The 18,264-nt window shown below is 46.2% G+C and overlaps 1 protein-coding gene across 15 annotated transcripts in view; it reads left to right on the plus strand.

The window, feature by feature from the left end:
* EPHA5 (EPH receptor A5) overlaps nt 1-18,264 on the plus strand; it is a 257,107-nt gene that overhangs the window by 202,226 nt on the left and 36,617 nt on the right. For 9 of the 15 annotated variants that reach the window (XM_075929255.2, XM_075929256.2, XM_075929254.2 and 6 more), the window contains 2 exons: nt 7,818-7,877; nt 17,168-17,235. In XM_075929255.2, the coding sequence (XP_075785370.2) occupies nt 7,818-7,877; nt 17,168-17,235 (128 nt within the window). The remainder of the gene's footprint in view (nt 1-7,817; nt 7,878-17,167; nt 17,236-18,264) is intronic. The other 6 variants (XM_075929258.2, XM_075929257.2, XM_075929253.2 and 3 more) reach the window with 1 other exon arrangement.

Raw genomic sequence — 18,264 nt, forward strand, 5'->3', positions numbered from 1 at the left:
TTGCTGCTTGAGGCGAATGCAGGAAAGAGCAACCCAGCGCAGAACCACCAGTGGAATATTCCTCGAGGTCAGAGGCTAAACGCCATCGAGCAGCCAGCGGTTAGGACAGCTTCTTCCGAGCCTCTCCGCCTCCTCCCGAATTACAGCACCGTCCCTGTTCTCCCTGTCTGTGGCTGTGCATGGGAATTGCAGCTGACCCGGCTCCCCACACAGCTGCCAGTGGGAGAGTTTTTGGGCCAGGTTAAATCATGACTGGGGAAGTATTTTTCCAATAGGTTTTGTGAGGAGGGAAGGTGGAGAGGACGACAACCCATCGCAATTGCTTGGCTGGGAAATCAGATCTGACTTCAGCATTTTGAGAGAGGGAGCTCACATCTCGAATCCTGCAACTGCTACTCGTTGGGAAAGGATACAGCGCCCCTTAGAAATAGCATCCGCACCTTTAGCAGCATCCAGGAGCATCCAAAGCACTCAGAGTGTTGGGAATCATTAAAAAAGGGATAGAGAATCATACAGCGAATATCTTATTGCCTCTGTATAAATCCACGGGACTCCCACCTCTTGAATACTGCGTATAGATGGGGTTGCCTCATCTCGAAAAAGGTACTGGAAAAGGTTCAGAAAAGGGCAACAAAAATGATGAGGGATTTGGAAGGGGTGCCATATGAAGAGAGATTAAAGAAACTGGGACTTTTCAGCTTAGAAAAGAGGAGACTCGGGGGGATTATGATAGAGGTCTATAAATCATGACTGGTGTGGGAAAAGTGAATAAGGAAAAGTGATTTACTTGTTCCCATAAGAAGTAGGGGTCACCAAATGAAATAAATTAATAGGGAGCAGGTTTAAAACAAACACAAGGAAGTTTTTCTTCACACAGCGCAGTCAACCTGTGGAACTCCTTGCCAGAGGATGTTGTAAAGACCAGGACTTTAACAGGGTTCAAAAAAGGATTAGATACATTCATGCAGATTAGGTCCATCAATGACAATTAGGCAGGATGGGCAGGAATGCTGTCCCTGGCCTCTGTTTATCAGAGGTTGAGAATGGGTGACGGGAGGGATCACATGAGGATAACCTGTTGTGTTCACTCCCTCTGGGGCATCTGGCATTGGCCACTGCTGGCAGACAGGACACTGAGCTAGTTGGAGCTTTGGTCTGACCCAGTCTGGCCGTTCTGATGTTCTTCTGAGTTGGAAGGGCTGCAAAGCCTCTTTTCTGCTGAGTCCTTTAAGACAGTTGTTTCCACACCTCCTTTTATTTGCCTTCCAGACTCTCAGCTGTTCCCTGTGTTTTTCCAATGAATGTAAATAACAGCGTGACTCTTCCCATTGGCAGCCAGCCCTGAACCAAAGGTCAGCTGAACGATTAGTCACTGTGGTATTTCCGCACTCCAGTATCCGTCTGGGGCAACCCAGCTTGTTCCTGAAGCTGGAGGTGCCTGGGAATTTGAAAAATGTAGCGTGCCTTACCCAAAACAACTGGGCTGCTTTGCAGACCTGTCCTACAGCTCAAGGAAACGCTCTGCAAATCATCTGTCCTCCGAACAAGGTTATGGAGCTGCCGAGCGAAATGTCTGGGCATCATTTTAATGAACTGCTCTTCTATTTTGAGAAAGCGACGTGGAATAATCTATTAGCAATTGCATGACAATCAGACCTGGAAATTAGACAGGAAGCTCGTTAGATGGCACCTTTATTTCTTGATGAGTTAGAAAGAGGGGTGGCTTAGAAAAGCCTCGGAGAAGCCAGGCGTGAGCATCGAGTTACACAACACCTAATTGATAGCCTCATGAGTTTCTCAGGGTCGCCTGCTTTCCTCAGAAACGGGGAGCCACGGTACAATTAGCAGACGTGCTAACTGTTGCCGGCCTCGCCGTGTTTAAATAGCTACGGCGTGCTTCCTCGTTACTGACCGAAATGTGAGAATGACAAAAGTCCCTCCTGCCCCCAAACTCCTCCCATCCCTAATTTCCATTTCTCAGAATCTTTCCACGACCCATGCGGAGCTCTTCCTCGTGTGCCCAGGAGCAGTCTGTGGCCGGCTGTGGCAGCTGGCGCCCCAGGTGGAATGTGCGATCGGCGCCCCTGCCTGCACGGCCGTCAATGGCATGATGTAATCATCGGGCGCCCTGTGACATCATCATTGCGTGCCCTCTTGAAGGCGGCGCCCTAGGTGACCGCCACGTCTGCCTATACTCATGGGCCGCATGTGCCACTTCGCACCCGGGTGAAGAAGTCACTGAAAGTATCGTCTCCTCTCCCTGTCGTTTTCCTGAAGCGCTGTGGTCTGAGCCCTTGATGTCAAATAATTCTGGGGAGCATGACACGGGCTGCTGCCACAGCCCACACAGAATATGCAGCTGCGTAGGGCACCTGAAAATGTGGGGCACCCCTGGGTCCTAAAGTCCACCCATCTCTTCCTATCCCTGCTCTGTGGCCCTACTTCCCCGGAGAGGATCTAGTTCACTTAAAGTGACATTGCCTGCCAGAGCCGTGAGCAGAAAATGGAATCTGGGAAAAAGCTATTGAAGGGGTAACGAAGCCGTTTGAGAGACATTTGCCAGCCCTGGGGATACACTGTCCGGTTCTGAATTGACTGTGTTAGGCTACAGGACCTTCGTTTAAAATTTGCTTTACAAATATGGTGTTAGTGTGTTGCTGAAGTTTGTAAAATTGAGTGTGTGGCTGAAGATTATAGAATCACAGCTCCAGAAAAAATTGTGCCCCCCCAGCTGCTGTCAGGCATAGGGGCCCCTGTTTAATAGTGTAGGGCCCCATAAGTCCTAAGGACGGCCCTGCTGGAAATGCTCCATGGACCCTAATACCTGGGGGAGGGTCCAATATCTGCCAACAGACTTCCACACAGGGGCTTCCCAGGGCCTTCCGCTAGTTCCAAGTGGGAGCAAGGGGGCAGGAGGAAGAATCTTTGGGACCCCTCTGTGCTTTTCTGGCCCCCTCACCCTCTCTGCTCTCCCCACAGCTCACTGCCTCTCCTCACGGCTCCTCGTGGGGCTCACATCCCACCAGGGAAGGGATGAAAGCAGGAAGGGGCAGCTTGGTGGCTTGCTATCCCTCTGCTCCAGACACCCTTCTGGTCTGGAGGATGATCCCTAAGGGTACATCTAGACTACAAGCCGCTTTCGAAAGAGAGCGTCTAGAGTACAGCCAGTACTTTCGAAAAAGCGAGCCGCTTTTCGAAAGAGAGGCAGTCTGGATGCTCTCTTTCGAAAAAGCAGTTTGCATTACATAGCGCCTTTTTTCGAAAGAGCAGGCGTTCTTCCTCGTAAAACAAGGTTTTCCGCGGTCGAAAAAACTGCCACGTTCTTTTGATTTACTTTCAGAAGAACGCAGCAGCAGTCTAGATGCAGGGGAAGTTTTTTCGAAAAAAGGCCATTTTTTTCGAAAAATCCCTGTACTCTAGACACACCCTTAGAGATGCACAGTAGCCTTGCTGGATGTAGGAGATTCTGGCCATGCGGCAGGAATGCGTTCGGAGATAGTCAAATGCACAAGCATCGTGTGAGCTGAGCGATACTTTGGCAGTTCTGCGGTTCTTCCCCAAGCCAGATACACAAGCTACATCTAACCTGCAAGCCTCTTTCGAAAGAGAGTGTCTAGACTACAACCAGTACTTTCGAAAAAGCAAACCACTTTTTCAAAAGAGAGCACCCAGGCAGTCTGGATGCTCTCTTTCGAAAAAGCACAGTTTGCATTACATAGAGCACTTTTAAAAGAGCACTTTCGAAAAAAGGCGTTCTTCCTCGTAAAACAAGATTTTCCGCGGTTGAAAAAACTGCCACGTTCTTTCGATTTATTTTCAAAAGAATGCGGCAGCAGCCTAGATGCAGGGGAAGTTTTTTCGATAAAAGGCCACTTTTTTTTGAAAAAGCCCTGTAGTCTAGACACACCCACAGAGCCTACATCTGTGTAACATCACTCTGAGCCTGTTATGTTTCACTGGCTCTTAAGGAAATACAGCACTACCAAAACGGGCCTCTCTCTTGTCATGCGTCTGTGGACATAAATCAGTGTGTGTAATAATTCACAGCACGTAACACTCCAAGGCAGGGTTCTTATTTACAGTCGGACCCCTTTGCGTTGTTTTATGGTGGGTGCAAAGAGGGATTTTTTAAAAATGGTTTGAAGCATTATCGCCTGAAAACAAGGTGGGGTTTTATTGAGTTCAGTGGTAGCAGAGCTAGGTTCCACTCAAAATAGCTCAGGTACAGGCTGTGGATGTGTCATGCATATGCCACTGATCTTTTCATTCGAAGAGAGGTGCCAAAGAATCCAAGGAAGTCTGTTCCAGGGCTTTGGAAAGATTCGGTCACAACAATAAAACCTGCCCCTTGCCTTCAATTGTCCATATGTAGAAATTCTCCTTTGGAAAGGGATCAGCCGTCATGAGGCAAAGCAAAAACAACTGCCCGTCAGGCTTTGGCAATTGGCTTGTAGAGCCTAGCCAACCTTGACCTCCATTGATGCGGCCTTTTGAATATAGCCCCTGCCACTGCAGAGCGGTAGTTTCTGGACACAAATGTGCATCTCTTTAAAAGATGACTTTCGCCGCAGGGTGTGGTGCAGGATGAGTAAATTGCAGACAGGAAGTGCCGAGCCAAGATTTGTGGCCTTCTGTGACACGGAAGGTCACAAGAGAGGAGTTTCCCCATTAAGAAACTGACTTTTACAGTACATGTTGGAGATTTGCTTGGCATTTCCGTCGGAAACCTGGGAGACAGTATGTAGATAATGCTTTTCATAAATAGGGACACATTTTCATGGCATGAGTCATGACTTGTTCTGCTTTTAAAGGACATGTTTATCTGTCTATTTCTGCCCGCTTTCCTGCTGGGCTCTCCTCCAAAGATTTATGGCCGTTTCCTAGTCCTGTGCATCACCTGTCACCCCCAAGAGATACTGATATGAGGAAGGATTTTGTGTGGATAAGGCCCCAATTTTGTCAAGAGTCACAGCCAACAATATGATGGGCAGTCCTCCGTGTGTTTGTCAGTGGTGCTAGGCCACAGAGCTACAGCTCCCTGCCGTACACTAAAAACCGAGGTCGTCACCTTAACGGCCACTCTGCTCTTAGGCAGTGCCCTCTCGTGTGGGGTGTATTCAGCTGGTAGCTTGGTGACAGGTCTCATCATGCAAACTGGGTAAGTCTTTGCAGACAGTGCTAGGAAGATCCCATACATGGAGGAAAGTTTGAAGGGTAGCCCTAAAACCGAGTCTTGAAACTAGACAAGCTGGACATATTTCTCCCCACAACTTGTGGTACCTAACGTTCCTCTGCTGGTTGAGAGAAGAGTCTGTTCTTGCTATACAGAAATAGCCATCCCTTCATCTTAGGGCTGGAGGACAACCAAAATGATTCAGGGGCTGGAGCATATGACTTACAAGGAGAGGCTGAGGGGTTTGGATTTATTTAGTCTGCAGAAGAGAAGAGTGAGGGGGGATTTGAGAGCAGCCTGCAACGTCCTGAAGGGAGGTTCCAAAGAGGCTGGAGAGAGGCTGTTCTCAGTGGTGGCAGATGACAGAACAAGGAGCAATGGGCTCAAGTTGCAGTGGGGGAGGTCTAGGTGGGATATTAGGAAAAACTCAGGAAGGGTCATCTAAGGAGGTGGTGGAATCTCCATCCCTAGACGTGTTTAAGTCTTGGCTTGACAAAGCCCTGGCTGGGTTGATTTAGTTGGGGTTGGTCCTGCTTTGGGCAGGGGGCTGGACTCAATTGCTCCTGAGGTCTCTTCCCAACATAGGATTCTATGAAAAAGTCTTCCATTAATGTCGTCTCCAGATGTAGCCTTTGAAAGCCTACCCCATGGGAATAGCTTGTTAGCCCTAAGAACGATGCTTATGTTCCTTATAACAGATAACTCCTCGGGACCAGAATAGTGCACATTGGCCACTTACAGCTGCATCTCTGGTCGCCGCAAGTAGACAAGGTGCAAGCCAAATTGGCCTTGTGTTATCTGTCAGCTTGCAGTGCTCTTGCTGCATTGATTAATAGCGGCAGCGCGTGGGTTGGTATCTGCAATATGTGTGCTCATTAACGGAGTCGGCAGACTCAGTGGGTTGTAACGAATCAGAGCGCATCTGATACCAAGGTATTCCTAGAGCGCTTGGCTTCATTTGGAGCCCAGACACTGCAATTGGATTATAATATGTTGATATGCAATATGTTGGTAGCAGAGCATGATCTAGTCTGTTTTCACTTACGCCTGAACAACTCCACTGAAATGCGAGGCCAACTTTTCCAAAGAATTCAGGGTGACCTTTACAAGTACTCAGTGTTGGCAGTTGGAGCCAGATTTTCAGAAGAGCACCGCTCCTGTTTAGGAACCTGTATAATGGCCCAGCTTCCATAAAATTCACCTTCTAGCATGCTTGGTTCTTTTGCAAATCCAGGTGCTTTTTAAATGTGTCGACAGTGCAATTAGACACCCATGGATAGTGTATAGACATTCAGGCTTGGGGTACAGCTGAAGTTCTGGGACCCCCCTCACATATACACACACTTTGCAGAGTCCCACACCCCAGACTTCAGCACAATCCCAAATGGCTGCACTGCAACTAAACGGCCCCTTAACCCAGCCCCATGAACCCGAATCAGGTTTTTAATGGCACTGTGAACCAGACACTAAGGGGGAACTGAACGGATACAAAAATCTGACCCCAAGAATGTGAATCAGGACTTAAAAATCAATAAAACATGCTGTTCTTTGTCTCAGCTTCTGATTTTTGATCCCTTTGTGTTTGCATTTTCAAGGTTTTTGACCAAATATCGTCAGTGTGGTAACAAAATCACGGGCATTGGCAACACTGCTTAACAAGTAAACTTTTAGGGTGTGTCACTAAGGTTTGCAAGGATAGGTAGGTCACTGCTTTTACTGTTATATGTACCCTGGATCTGTAATTTCCACTCCAACTCATCTGATAAAGTGGGTTTTCCCCACGAAAAGCTCATGATCAGTTATAGGTGTTAGTCTCTAAGGTGCCACAGGTCTGCTGGTTGTTTTGAGAGGTACAGACTAATCCGGCCACCCCTCTGAGAATAGTTAGTATACTGAATGCTGCGGTGCACAAATACTCCTTGTGGCACTCTTCCTAATGCTATGTCTATGCTTACCTGCGGATCGCCGCTCTGGAGATTGATCTACTGGCGTTTGATTAAGTGGGTCTGGTAAGGACCTGCTATATCAAATGCTGAGGGTGCCCCCATTAGCGTTGGTACTTCTACTTCTCGTGAGGAGTAAGGGACGTACACGGGAGCATATCTCCCATCAACCTCCTGCTGTGGGGACGATGCCCAGTTCGAATCAAGGTACATCCACTCCAGCTACACAATTATCATAACTGGAATTGCGTATCCTCATTTGAACTTTGCCCCTAGTGTAGATCAGGCTCTTGTGTTTGCAAAATACAGGCCCAGGTTCATACCCTTTTGAACACAATACTCACAGGTTACAGCATGATCGTACTGAACACATTCTGTGTGAACACATTCTGTGTCACTTAACAACCGGCATGCCAGACACTTACTTAACTTAAGTACACGGGCAGCCCCATTTACTCCAGGGGGAACATTTACCTGAGTAAAATAAAGCCTAGGCTTAAATGCGTCCAAGGATCGGGGACCATACTGTTTCTCCAGGAAACGTTCTCCATTTTACAGCCCCTGCTGTGTAAATCGTAAAGCCCGCATTTCCAGGGTCCTAATGCGATCAGGCCACATGAAAGGGTCCACAAAGCTATTTTGCACCTTCCTAGGGAAGTGGGATTGATGCCTTATTCTGGGCCTTTTTGTTTGCTTTTCAGTTGCTGCGTTCATGGGTGGGCTTCTTCCCTGCGCGCTGTTGTGTATCCGAGCCTAATATGGTCAGTAGATCCACCTGTTCTCTTGGATGTCCTACTTCCCTGTGTAATGTGCATAGCCTGGCTTTCTCTTCCTTGCTTGCACTGGGCTGCATTGGCTGTCTCATCTGCCCGAACACCCCGCTTGTTTGTCTCAACAGCTGGGAATAGCCTCGCCTGAGGCACAATACTATTTTCCCGTAAGAACCGGGTCACCATGGAGAATCTGACGTGTGATTCCATGCTGGAATGACCCCGGCCACACAGCAAAAGTGTCATGTGTCATCGTGACATCAAAGCTCATATATGCATGTGTGGACACTTTCTGCTTCTCGCCTGTAAGGGTAAAGTTGTGGCATTTCATGGCCAAAAGACAAGAGTAAAGTTGTGGCATTTCATGGCATGTGGCATGCATGGCTGCGAGGTGCGTGTTGTTTCTTCCGGTGCCATGCTACGGCTAGCAATGTTCCTTTGTACTGAGAGCTGGTAGCCTGGCCTACAAGCTACAGGTTGAACCTCTCTAGTCTGACACCCTTGGGACCTGACTGGTACCAAACCAGAGAATTTGCCAAACCATGGGAGGTCAATGTTCTCCAGCAGTATTACCAGCACTTCCACTGCTTGCTGGGCTCTTAGAAGACATTTTGGGGTAAATTAGAGCTAAATCACAGCCCAGAACCCTGAGAGCCAGCCAGGTGGCTGTAAACAAACTTTATGGGACCGTGGGAAACTTGGCCATGCCCATGCGAAGTGGGCTTCCAGCTAACTGAAATCACGTCGGACCATGGATGTTGCCAGACCAGTGTGTGCGGGACTAGAGAGGTTCAACATGTTCCTGATTCCTTTCCATGTTGCATAACTAGTTTCCAAGCTGATGTGGTGTCATTCTGCTGACTAATAAAATGAGGGATGCTTTTATATTATTTGGATGAGAATTTGGATCATTGCAGAAGTGAGAACTATGCTTTATTTTTTTCTGAATCAGTGAAGGGGCGGTCCAGGCAGACAGTGCCCAACTGGCTAAGCCCGGACAACGGCTTGTAGAATCACACCCAAGAAACATCTGTCCAAGTCTGTAGTATATATATATATAAAACTGAAACTGAGAGCTACCCATTTTGGTCATGCCTTACTCTGAAGACACAATAGAAATGCATGAAGCTGTCCCCCAAAGAGGATCAAGATTCTGTGGAGCTAGATCTTAGTTGTTGTGTAGTTTCCTGGGTGGGGCATAAGAACGGTCAGAGTGGGTCGGACCCACCGTCCATCTAGCCTGGTATCCTGTCTCTACCAGTGGCAACATCAGATGCTTCACGGGAAGCTGTAAGAACCGTACAGTAGCTAACATACCTCTAGGAAAGTTTCCATCTGACTTGCATTGGCTAGAGATTGATTCATGCCCGGTAGCAGGAAGGATTAGAGCCCTTCCAAAATGCCTGGAGTTTGGTGGGTAGTTTTAATATTTTGTGCTCCTTAAACACAATTGATTCCAGCTGGTGGCAATACAAATATTCATATCTAAGAAATGCGTCAGATCTATTGAGCTTACACAGGCACAAGGCACAGAAAATGTCTGTGAAGTTTTTTATTGCCAATTCTCATGATTGTGTCATGACTCTATCTAGTTGGGTGTTTTTCTCAAATCCCCAGCCCCTGGAGTCAGGTGATTATGTATGGCACTCTGTTTCCCTAGCCCTCTTGATTACAGTGCAAAGGCTAAAAACACGAATCCGACAAGCTCAAAACCTAGAAGGGAAATAAAAAGTCCCCCCCCCCCCCCAATTGTGATATTTTAAGCACATCATGATTTTTGAAGCAGACTTGTGAGTCTTGAAATCCTGACATTAAAATACAGAAATCAGTATCTTAGTCTGACGCGTTTGGCTGCCAAATGTTCCATGGTTATATTTAGTTACTGCTTGAACTAGTTGGTTATGTGATGCTGACATAAAAAGAAAGTTTCCAGTAGGGTGATTGCACATATTCACGTGGTCCTGCGGAAATGCAGGTATTATTGCTTCATGCCCTGATTTCCTCGACGAGGTATAAACATAAAGAGTGGCCAATGACCGGAAGCTTGAACCTACCCATTGAGAAGGAAAGAAGATGCCCAAAAGCCCAGGAAATGAAAATGGCCCTATCCATTTTGTTTATCAAAGTATATGAATGAGAGGAGGGAAAAAGTAAGCGGTCCAAGAGATATAGCTTCATGGGGAAGAGACAGGCTGAAATGGAAAGTTTTACCTCTAAATCACCCCTAAATTTATTCCTGTCACTGTAGGGAGTATCTTATTGTAGCAAGCGGTGGTTCTGGAAAGAGGCCAAGGGGAGAAGTTGCTTCCGGGCATGGAGGCTATCAACTGTTCTGTAGGATGACAAGGCAGCCTCTTTAAAGGGATTTACAAAAAAGCACTTTAGAGCCAGCTTCCTGCAAAGGGAGGAAAACGGTTTCTTGTTGACATTCGATTTAGTTGTTCCTGCAGAAGGCAAAGAGCCATCCAATGCAACAAGTGAGGAAGAACAAAGGCTAAAAATACTTCTGTTGTGCTTTCAAAACTTCCTTTTGTAAGCCTGCCCAGTCCATCTGAGGTCAAATACAGGACGGCACGGTAGAGAGTAGGCCAAAGAGGGTGGGGAAATCGCCGAGAGAGTCTGTGAAGCAGCCCTTGTGAGGAGCAGAACACAGCACCGGCACAATTTCAGCTGCTGTCATTGACATTTATAAACTGTGCCAGGCGAGTGTTGCAAAACGCTGGAGAACCTTGCCCTTCGCTTAGCACAAGCGCCGTTTGAGAGAAAGCCGTGTATTTGCTTTGTGAATGAGCAGAGCCACAGTTCAGCCCGCGCCCTTTCTGAGCCCTACAGCCTCGCTACCCATAAGAGCAGATGCAGAACTCGCATCCTCCTCTGACGCTGCTACCCAAGCCGGGGCCCTTCGAGAGGACCAAGCACCATCTAGATCATCCCAGGTAGATCTCTATCCAACCTGCTCTTAAATATCTCTCCGTCACTGGAGATATTTAAGAGCAGGTGAGAGAGGCATCTCTCAGGAATGATCTGATGGTGCTTGGTCCTGCTGCAAGGGCAGGGGATGGATTTGATGACCTCTCGAGATCCTAGTGCTCTATAATTCTGTGAAAGCAGCATACAGAGGAGTTTTCAGAATAATGCAATGGGTCAGATTCTCAGCTGGTGTGAGGTCCATCACCACACCAGCTAGGAATCTGGAACAAAAAAGCCATCTTGTGTGTACTGCTCCTAAGGGACGGGGGAAAGGGAGAGGGAAGAGGGAGAGCACTTTTCACTAGGAAGAGCATCCATTTTAGACAAGGATGAATAAGAACAAGAGGAGGATGCTTGGTCTTAAATTGGCTTCTAAATACCAAGCAGAGCCATTGATTTCAGTCAATCCTAGGACTATCTTCAGTCTCTGAGAGTGCGTCTAGACTACATTTGTCTTTCGAAAGAGGAATGCAAATGAGGGAAATTGAAAATGCAAATGAAGTGCAGATTTGCAAATCTCACACTTCATTTGCATAATCTCTTCTGATTGCTTTTTCGGAAGAGATTAAAAAAAAAGCAGTCTAGACGGGGTTCTTTCAGGGAAAAACCCTTTTTGGAAAGAACCCTTAGGGTATGTCTACACTACCCTCCTAGTTCGAACTAGGAGGGTAATGTAGGCATACTGCACTTGCAAATGAAGCCCGGGATTTGAATTTCCAGGGCTTCATTTGCATAAGCGGGGAGCCGCCATTTTTAAAACCCCGCTGGTTCGAACCCCGTGCAGCGCGGCTACACGGGGCTCGAACTAGGTAGTTCGAACTAGGCTTCCTAGTTCGAACTACCGTTACTCCTCGTGGAATGAGGAGTATCACATTAGCAGGGAGGAGTCCCCCTTCCTGGCTCCACTCATCATGTACAGCCAGGGCTCCCAAGCTGAAGACAAAGGAGTCAAACCAGGCAGACGAAGCCCCGATTGGTGTGTCACTGGGTGTGGGATGCATTGATGCTGTGGAGCATGTACTGCTTGGATTGGTGTGTAACGCCATAAATACACAGTTTATATCGAGCGCTTCCTGATGTTCACAATAGTTCGGTGGTCCTTAATACTAGGTGGTTGGGCCCCCTGCATGCTATGCTTGCCTACCCCCCTCTCGTGGACCCTTTCTGTCCCCCCCTCCTCTCCCCGCCCAGCCCTGGCCCTTTCTTTCCCCTTCCCATCCCTCCCCCCACCGCAGCCTAATCTTAACCCCCCCCCTCGGCCAAGGCCATGGCAGACCCAGCTCTCTCCCCCCAGCCTCCTGGGGTGTTGAGCCCATCCTAACCCCCCACTGAGCACAGAGGAGGGGACAGGCCACATGGCTCGTGGCTGCCGGGAGCACAGCAGCAGGGGGAGGCCACACGCTGAGGGTGGAGGGAGGGGCTGCAGGACACAGAGTGATGAATGATGGGTTTTTTTATATATCGAGAGAGAAAACACCCAGAAAATGAAAACGCCACATTGCTTAGGCCTGGATCCTACAAAGCCTTAATCCCCAGTGGCCAACCAATTCTGAAGCAGTAGCCACTGTAGTGGCTACCACGGCAGTGAACTAGCCACGCTCAACGGGCCAAATAGCCGCATGTGGCTAGTGGCTACCATGTTGGACACCACGGCCTTCCACACTGACGTCACTGGGACTGCTGACAGAGCGAAATTCTGTCCCTGGGGGGTTTTGCCATTGAGTCCCAGTCAGTGCCGAAAGTTAAGTTGGCCCACAAGTCTTGGCCAGCTCAAGGTCATAGACTATATGGTCATTGGGACAGGAACTGTCGTTTTATAGTGCCTAGTGCCTCACAGTAGTGTCCTGATCTTCAACTGCCCTAAGAGAAGAACGCTTGGAACACTGCACGCCCAGAAATAACCTTGGCTTTTACGGACAAGCGACACCCTGAATTTTCAGAAGGGAGCTAATGCTGCAGTGACCAGCATTCAGCGTCACCCTGAGTACCACACTCACGTCCGCTGCTCGCTGGGGACAGGTGCTTTGGGGGCTACCTTAGCGGCCACGCACCCATCCTGGTGGACTCAGAGGCCTTCTCAGCCTGCTGGGTGCTCCTTTTATCCTTTCCGTGGTGGGGAGGGGGAGCAGCATGGGGTGTCTAACTCCCCTGAGACAGTCGTACAAATCCCTGGAGACGGAGAAACGTGGACACAGGACACAGCTCAGGACAGCACATCACCTGAAGCATGGGAGTGTCGCATGCTGTTTCTGCGAAGCCCAAAGGAGCCCGGGCATTACAGGTTAGATTCCGGCCAGTGTGGAGGGGCCAACGTGACAACTCAAGCATTCCTTCACTCACACCCTAGCTTTGTTCACCAGTGCTCCTCTGGCAGGCTGAAGGCCTGTGGGGTATCACATAACCCACCGCACACAGCCAGGTGAAGATGTGCATGAACCTGAAGGGCAAGGCCAGTGATTGGATGTCCTCTTCCATCCAGGAGGTCCAGGGTTTCTTCACCTCATTTCCTGACATCGGATAATCTCTCTTTCCTCTTGGGGAGCGAATTCTATTACACTAGGCAACATTCAGTGGTTCAGCCCTACCGTTAGCCAATCGTACTCTTCATCTTTCTTCCCTTCCACTTTCTATGTTCTAAACCTGTCAAAGGGCCATTTTACAACCTCCCTTTTATGATCTGCCCCATAAATATTTGATGAGCTGCTTGCCAGGGTGGAAGGAGGTTTTACATCAGACACGATGCCATGAGAATATTTAAAATCGAAATGTCTTTACGCCCCTTCTACTTTTTATTAAAAAACAGCACGAGTTATGATTGTGGTCTTCCTCTTCGGACTTACGGACAAAATGTTGCTTGGGGACATTGCTTTTATGCTACTGATACTGGTCCAGATACTCAGCAGACATAAATCAGCAGAGACCTAGGCATTTACTGACTTATTGAGTGTGTTATCCAATTTCTTCAGATCAGTGGAGAGAAAGCAGGTATCAAGATCTTTATATCTTCACAATATGTGGTATAGAAAAGACCTACAACATCTACATTATCTCCCGCCTCCATCGAATTACAGTGATGAAGGCATCTCTGTTTTGCATCTTTTATGATCAGTGTTAAAAATAAATGCGTGTGTGAAAATCGGGATTATATAACAGTGCGGTACTATTTACATCAGCCCCACTCCCAATGCCTTTTATAAACACAGTATTTGGATTTTTTTTCTGCCAATAACAACCCATATCTGGGAGAAGATTAATATTAAAAAGCATGTCATATAACTGATTATCCTGAAGTTATTTCTTTTTGGATGGAAAGGATTAAATATAATTTAAATGGAGTGGAAGGAAGGAAGGAAGAAATTACCGTAAATTAGCTAATATAAGCTGTGTCCATGTATAACATGCACTTGTGTATTACCTGCGGTTTTTCTATCGTGTAAAAAAATATATTAGATTACCCGCGGATGTATATAACCCACAGAGACTTCTGCTGCCTTCTAATGGGGGCGTGAGGGGGCAGGAAGAGCTATTTAGAGGAACTGATGCCCCCGGGGAGACTCCAAGGAGTAAAAATCAACTTGTAGAAGACACGGACATGTCTACCCTGTGGGGGGGAGGGCATGGTTGGTAAAAACATGTATAACTCGTGGGTTATATTTGCTAATTTACAGTAAATATAATTTAAATGGAGTGTATAGGAAGGTGGAAGGAAGGAACAAACAAACGAACCGAGAAACCTTTCTCACAAAAAAATATCCAAAACAAAAACATAGTTAAAATTCCAGAAGAGAAGTAGTAGGATTTAAGCCAAAAATGGGGTTAATGTATATTTGTCTGGTTAAGACTGTGTACTGGTGACAGATAAAGCAGATAATATGTAATAGACAGGTTTCCTACAATGGTTGGTTTGCAATGCGGAACCGTTGCTTGAAAGCCAATTCTACACCAGCTGCAGTTTGGCTTGGTGTATTAAGTTGAGGCTTGTTTTAATGGTGCTTTTGGGGGTTCCAGACCCTGATTTTATAAGCTAATGTGACATGCTGCTGTATATATTACAGAATTCCAAAGATGGCCACAACCAAAAATAACACATTTCTCCTGGCTCTCTGAATACCAAGCTAGGCAGTAAACCATCAACCACTGTGCATCAGTGTATTCTCGGTTCATTCTGTGTGAGAAATTAAAGGTTTAATTTCCAGTTTTGTTGTAGGCATCTCCATACAATAACATTTTCAGGAGACCCATTTAATGAGAGAGGTAATATTAAGATAGAGTATTCACAGGTGAGGGATTCAGATGAGAGATTTGAATCTGATGGACAGACAAGCTTGTTTGCTTTCAGAGGTAAACAGAAGAGGGTGTTACTCATGCTCTTCAGAGAAATTGGCTTAGTAGAAAATGCTCTTTTTTTAATGAACAATTGGTGTTTTGATACACTAAAAAAATCGTGGAAAGTGCCTGATTTCCATGACAAAATGTAAAGGTTTTGTGTGATCCAAAATCTGAAGCACACAAACTGAAAATATTTTAGTAGAAAATGACAAAGTATTTCATTTACGGCATAATTTTTACATTTTTGACAGTTTGGAGCTTTTATTTGGGGGAATTTTCATCTGAAAACTTTTTGGTTTGCTGAAAAGCATCCAAATGTCAGTTTTGGTTGTTTCAAGTTTTGACAAGGAGTTTAAATTTTATTTGGGGGGGGACACACATGTTCCAACTGGCTCTGTTCTACTGTGGACCTGGTGAACCCAGTTGGTTGTATCCATGGATTGGATCCTTATAGCCATCTAATTTGTGGGACACCCCATGGATGGGTGTGTCTCACAGCTGCTGCTTTGCTCTGTTTCTAAGTGCTGGTTTCTTTGCCCGTCAATCTCACACCGGACTTTGCGGTGGGTCTCACTAGACTGACCACACTCAGCCTGTTTCTTATGCCACATGCTGGCTCAGAACAGGAGAGGACTCCATGTTTCCCAAGCTAAACAGTCTGTTTAATAACCATTTATGGAGGAGGTTAGGGCACAGAACATAGACAGTCTGACCTAGTGGTGAGAAAAACAACAAATGGTCTGATAGCACTTTATAGACTAACAACAATGCTATCACGAGCTTTTGTGGGCACAACCCACTTCTTCAGACGATAGGAGTTTTGAGTTTAGGATGTGTAGTCCCAAAATAAATAGGAGAGGCAAGGGGGAGGGGAAAGAAAAAAAGGAGGGCCATGGGAGACAGGGAACTGAGGGTATAGAAAATCAGGAAGGTAAAGGGAATCAGTATCTGAAAGTTGGGTTCTTAAAACGAAGCAGATAAGAATCAAAGTCAATTGTTAGTATCCTTCCTGACATAGGAATCTACACAAAGAGCTGTTTTCACCTTCATTGACTGTTAGGTTGATAATGTCCCAACCATCCTTCATCAGGATTGAGTCCATTAGCATGAGAATTGAATTTGCGGATGAACTGTAATTCCAATGATCTGGCTAGTAGAATTGGTTTGTGACAAGACAGCTACTTGAAGAGCTTTTAAACAGTGATTAGGAAGATTAAAGTGTTCCCCTACAGGTGTCTAGTGGTGAGAGTCTGGAGTCAGGGCCATGGCCAGCAGGCATGTCATAGGTCACACCTGGAAGCAGAGTCGGAAGGCATGCCTGAGGGTTACACTGGAGGGTTACAGGCATGCCTGAGGGTTACCAGAAGTCACACCAAGAACCAAAGCCAGAACCAGTAAATGGAGAACAAAGAAGCGAATAACAAGTGAGAAGGCAGGAACTTGGTCCCAGAAGTCTGGCAATTAGGTGCTCAGACAAGGGATGAGAAAGGAACAGGAAGCTTTATACCTGTTGGTGTCCAATCAGCAGTCTGCCGTTAGTCACCTGACCCTGCTGAGTTATGGGTGGAGTCTCCGGCGGTGGGAGGTTAGCTGCTATTCCCTTGTCACCTTGCACTACCATGGAAGGTTAGGCTCTTGCTTGGTTCCCACATGGGTTGGAGACCCTGGGCAAATCATTTCAGCACTCTGGGCCTCAGTTTCCCATTTGTGAAATGGCAGTAGTGAGTCTGGCCTCCTTTGTAAAGTGCTTTAAGATCTACCACTGAGACCAGCTGGGAAGTGGCAAATTTAAAAATCTCCTGAAACAATAGAGAAAAGACGAAGGTGAATGCTTTGATGCCATAAAACCGACATACAATTCCCGCAGCAAGACAGAGGTATGTCGGCTGCCTGCAAATCTGTTCTGGGTTCTTGTGCTTCATACGATTGACTACATGAAATGGTTTCTGGTGCCTGATTGAACGGAGCTTATTCTGTTCCAGGCGGTGTGGGTACAGCAAAGCCAAACAAGATCCAGAAGAAGAAAAGATGCATTTTCATAATGGCCACAGTGAGTAGAGATTTCAAATTCTATATATGCACCTGTTGCACAGCTTCTGTTACTGGCTTTGCGTGGTCCAAAAATCATGACCAACAATAGCAGTTTCTTCAACAAATGGTCAGTTGGTATCTATTAGTTAAATCTATTATGCAATAAGACCCCGATCCAGCAAAGACTTAAGCACGTGCTTAACTTGATGCATAGGAATAGTCCCATTGACTTCAGCAGGAGCACTCGTGTGTGTAGTTAAGCATTTGCATAAATCTTTGCAGAGATGAGGTTCGAATGACTGATTTAATTAAAGCATAGTTTTTAGTCAACATTACCTCAGTAATTAAACTTATCCCACCTTAGCTCTCATGGAGTTGAACATGTGAAGTACTACAAAAATACCAAGGGTTCTTATTAGGGCTGTCATGAGATTTAAAAATTAATCACAGTCACAATGTTAAACAATAATAAAAAATTATGTAAATATGCGTGGGTGTTTTCTATATTTTCCCATATTTTGATATGAATTACAACACAGCATGTGAAAGTTACAGTTCTCATTTTTACATATTTATTTTTATATTACAAATATTTGCATTGTAAACAAATAATTTTCAGTTCACCTAATGATAATACTGTAATGCAATCTCTTTATCATGGAAGCTGAATTTATGAACGTAGACATATGTACAAAAATAATTCATTCAAATATAAAACAATGTAAAACTTGAGAGCCTAGAAAGTCCACATAGTCCTACTGCTTGTTCAGCCAGCTGTTCAGACAAACAAGTCTGTATACATTTGAAGGCAATAATAAGACTTCTCACTCTCATCTGAAAATGAGAACAGGCATTCTTGTGGCACTGTTATAGCCGGTGTCACAAGATATTTACATGCCAGATACTCTAAAGAGTCATATGTCCCTTCATGCTTCAACCCATCATTCAAGAGGACACGTGCCCATGGTGAAGTCAGGTTCTGCTCAATAAAGCTCCAAAGTAGTGCAGACCGACACGTGTTCATTTCATCATCAGAGTTAGATACTAC

The sequence above is a fragment of the Pelodiscus sinensis genome, chromosome 4 (assembly GCF_052426305.1).
Source record: "Pelodiscus sinensis isolate ZL-2025 chromosome 4, ASM5242630v1, whole genome shotgun sequence".
Classification (NCBI taxonomy): Eukaryota; Metazoa; Chordata; order Testudines; family Trionychidae; genus Pelodiscus; species Pelodiscus sinensis.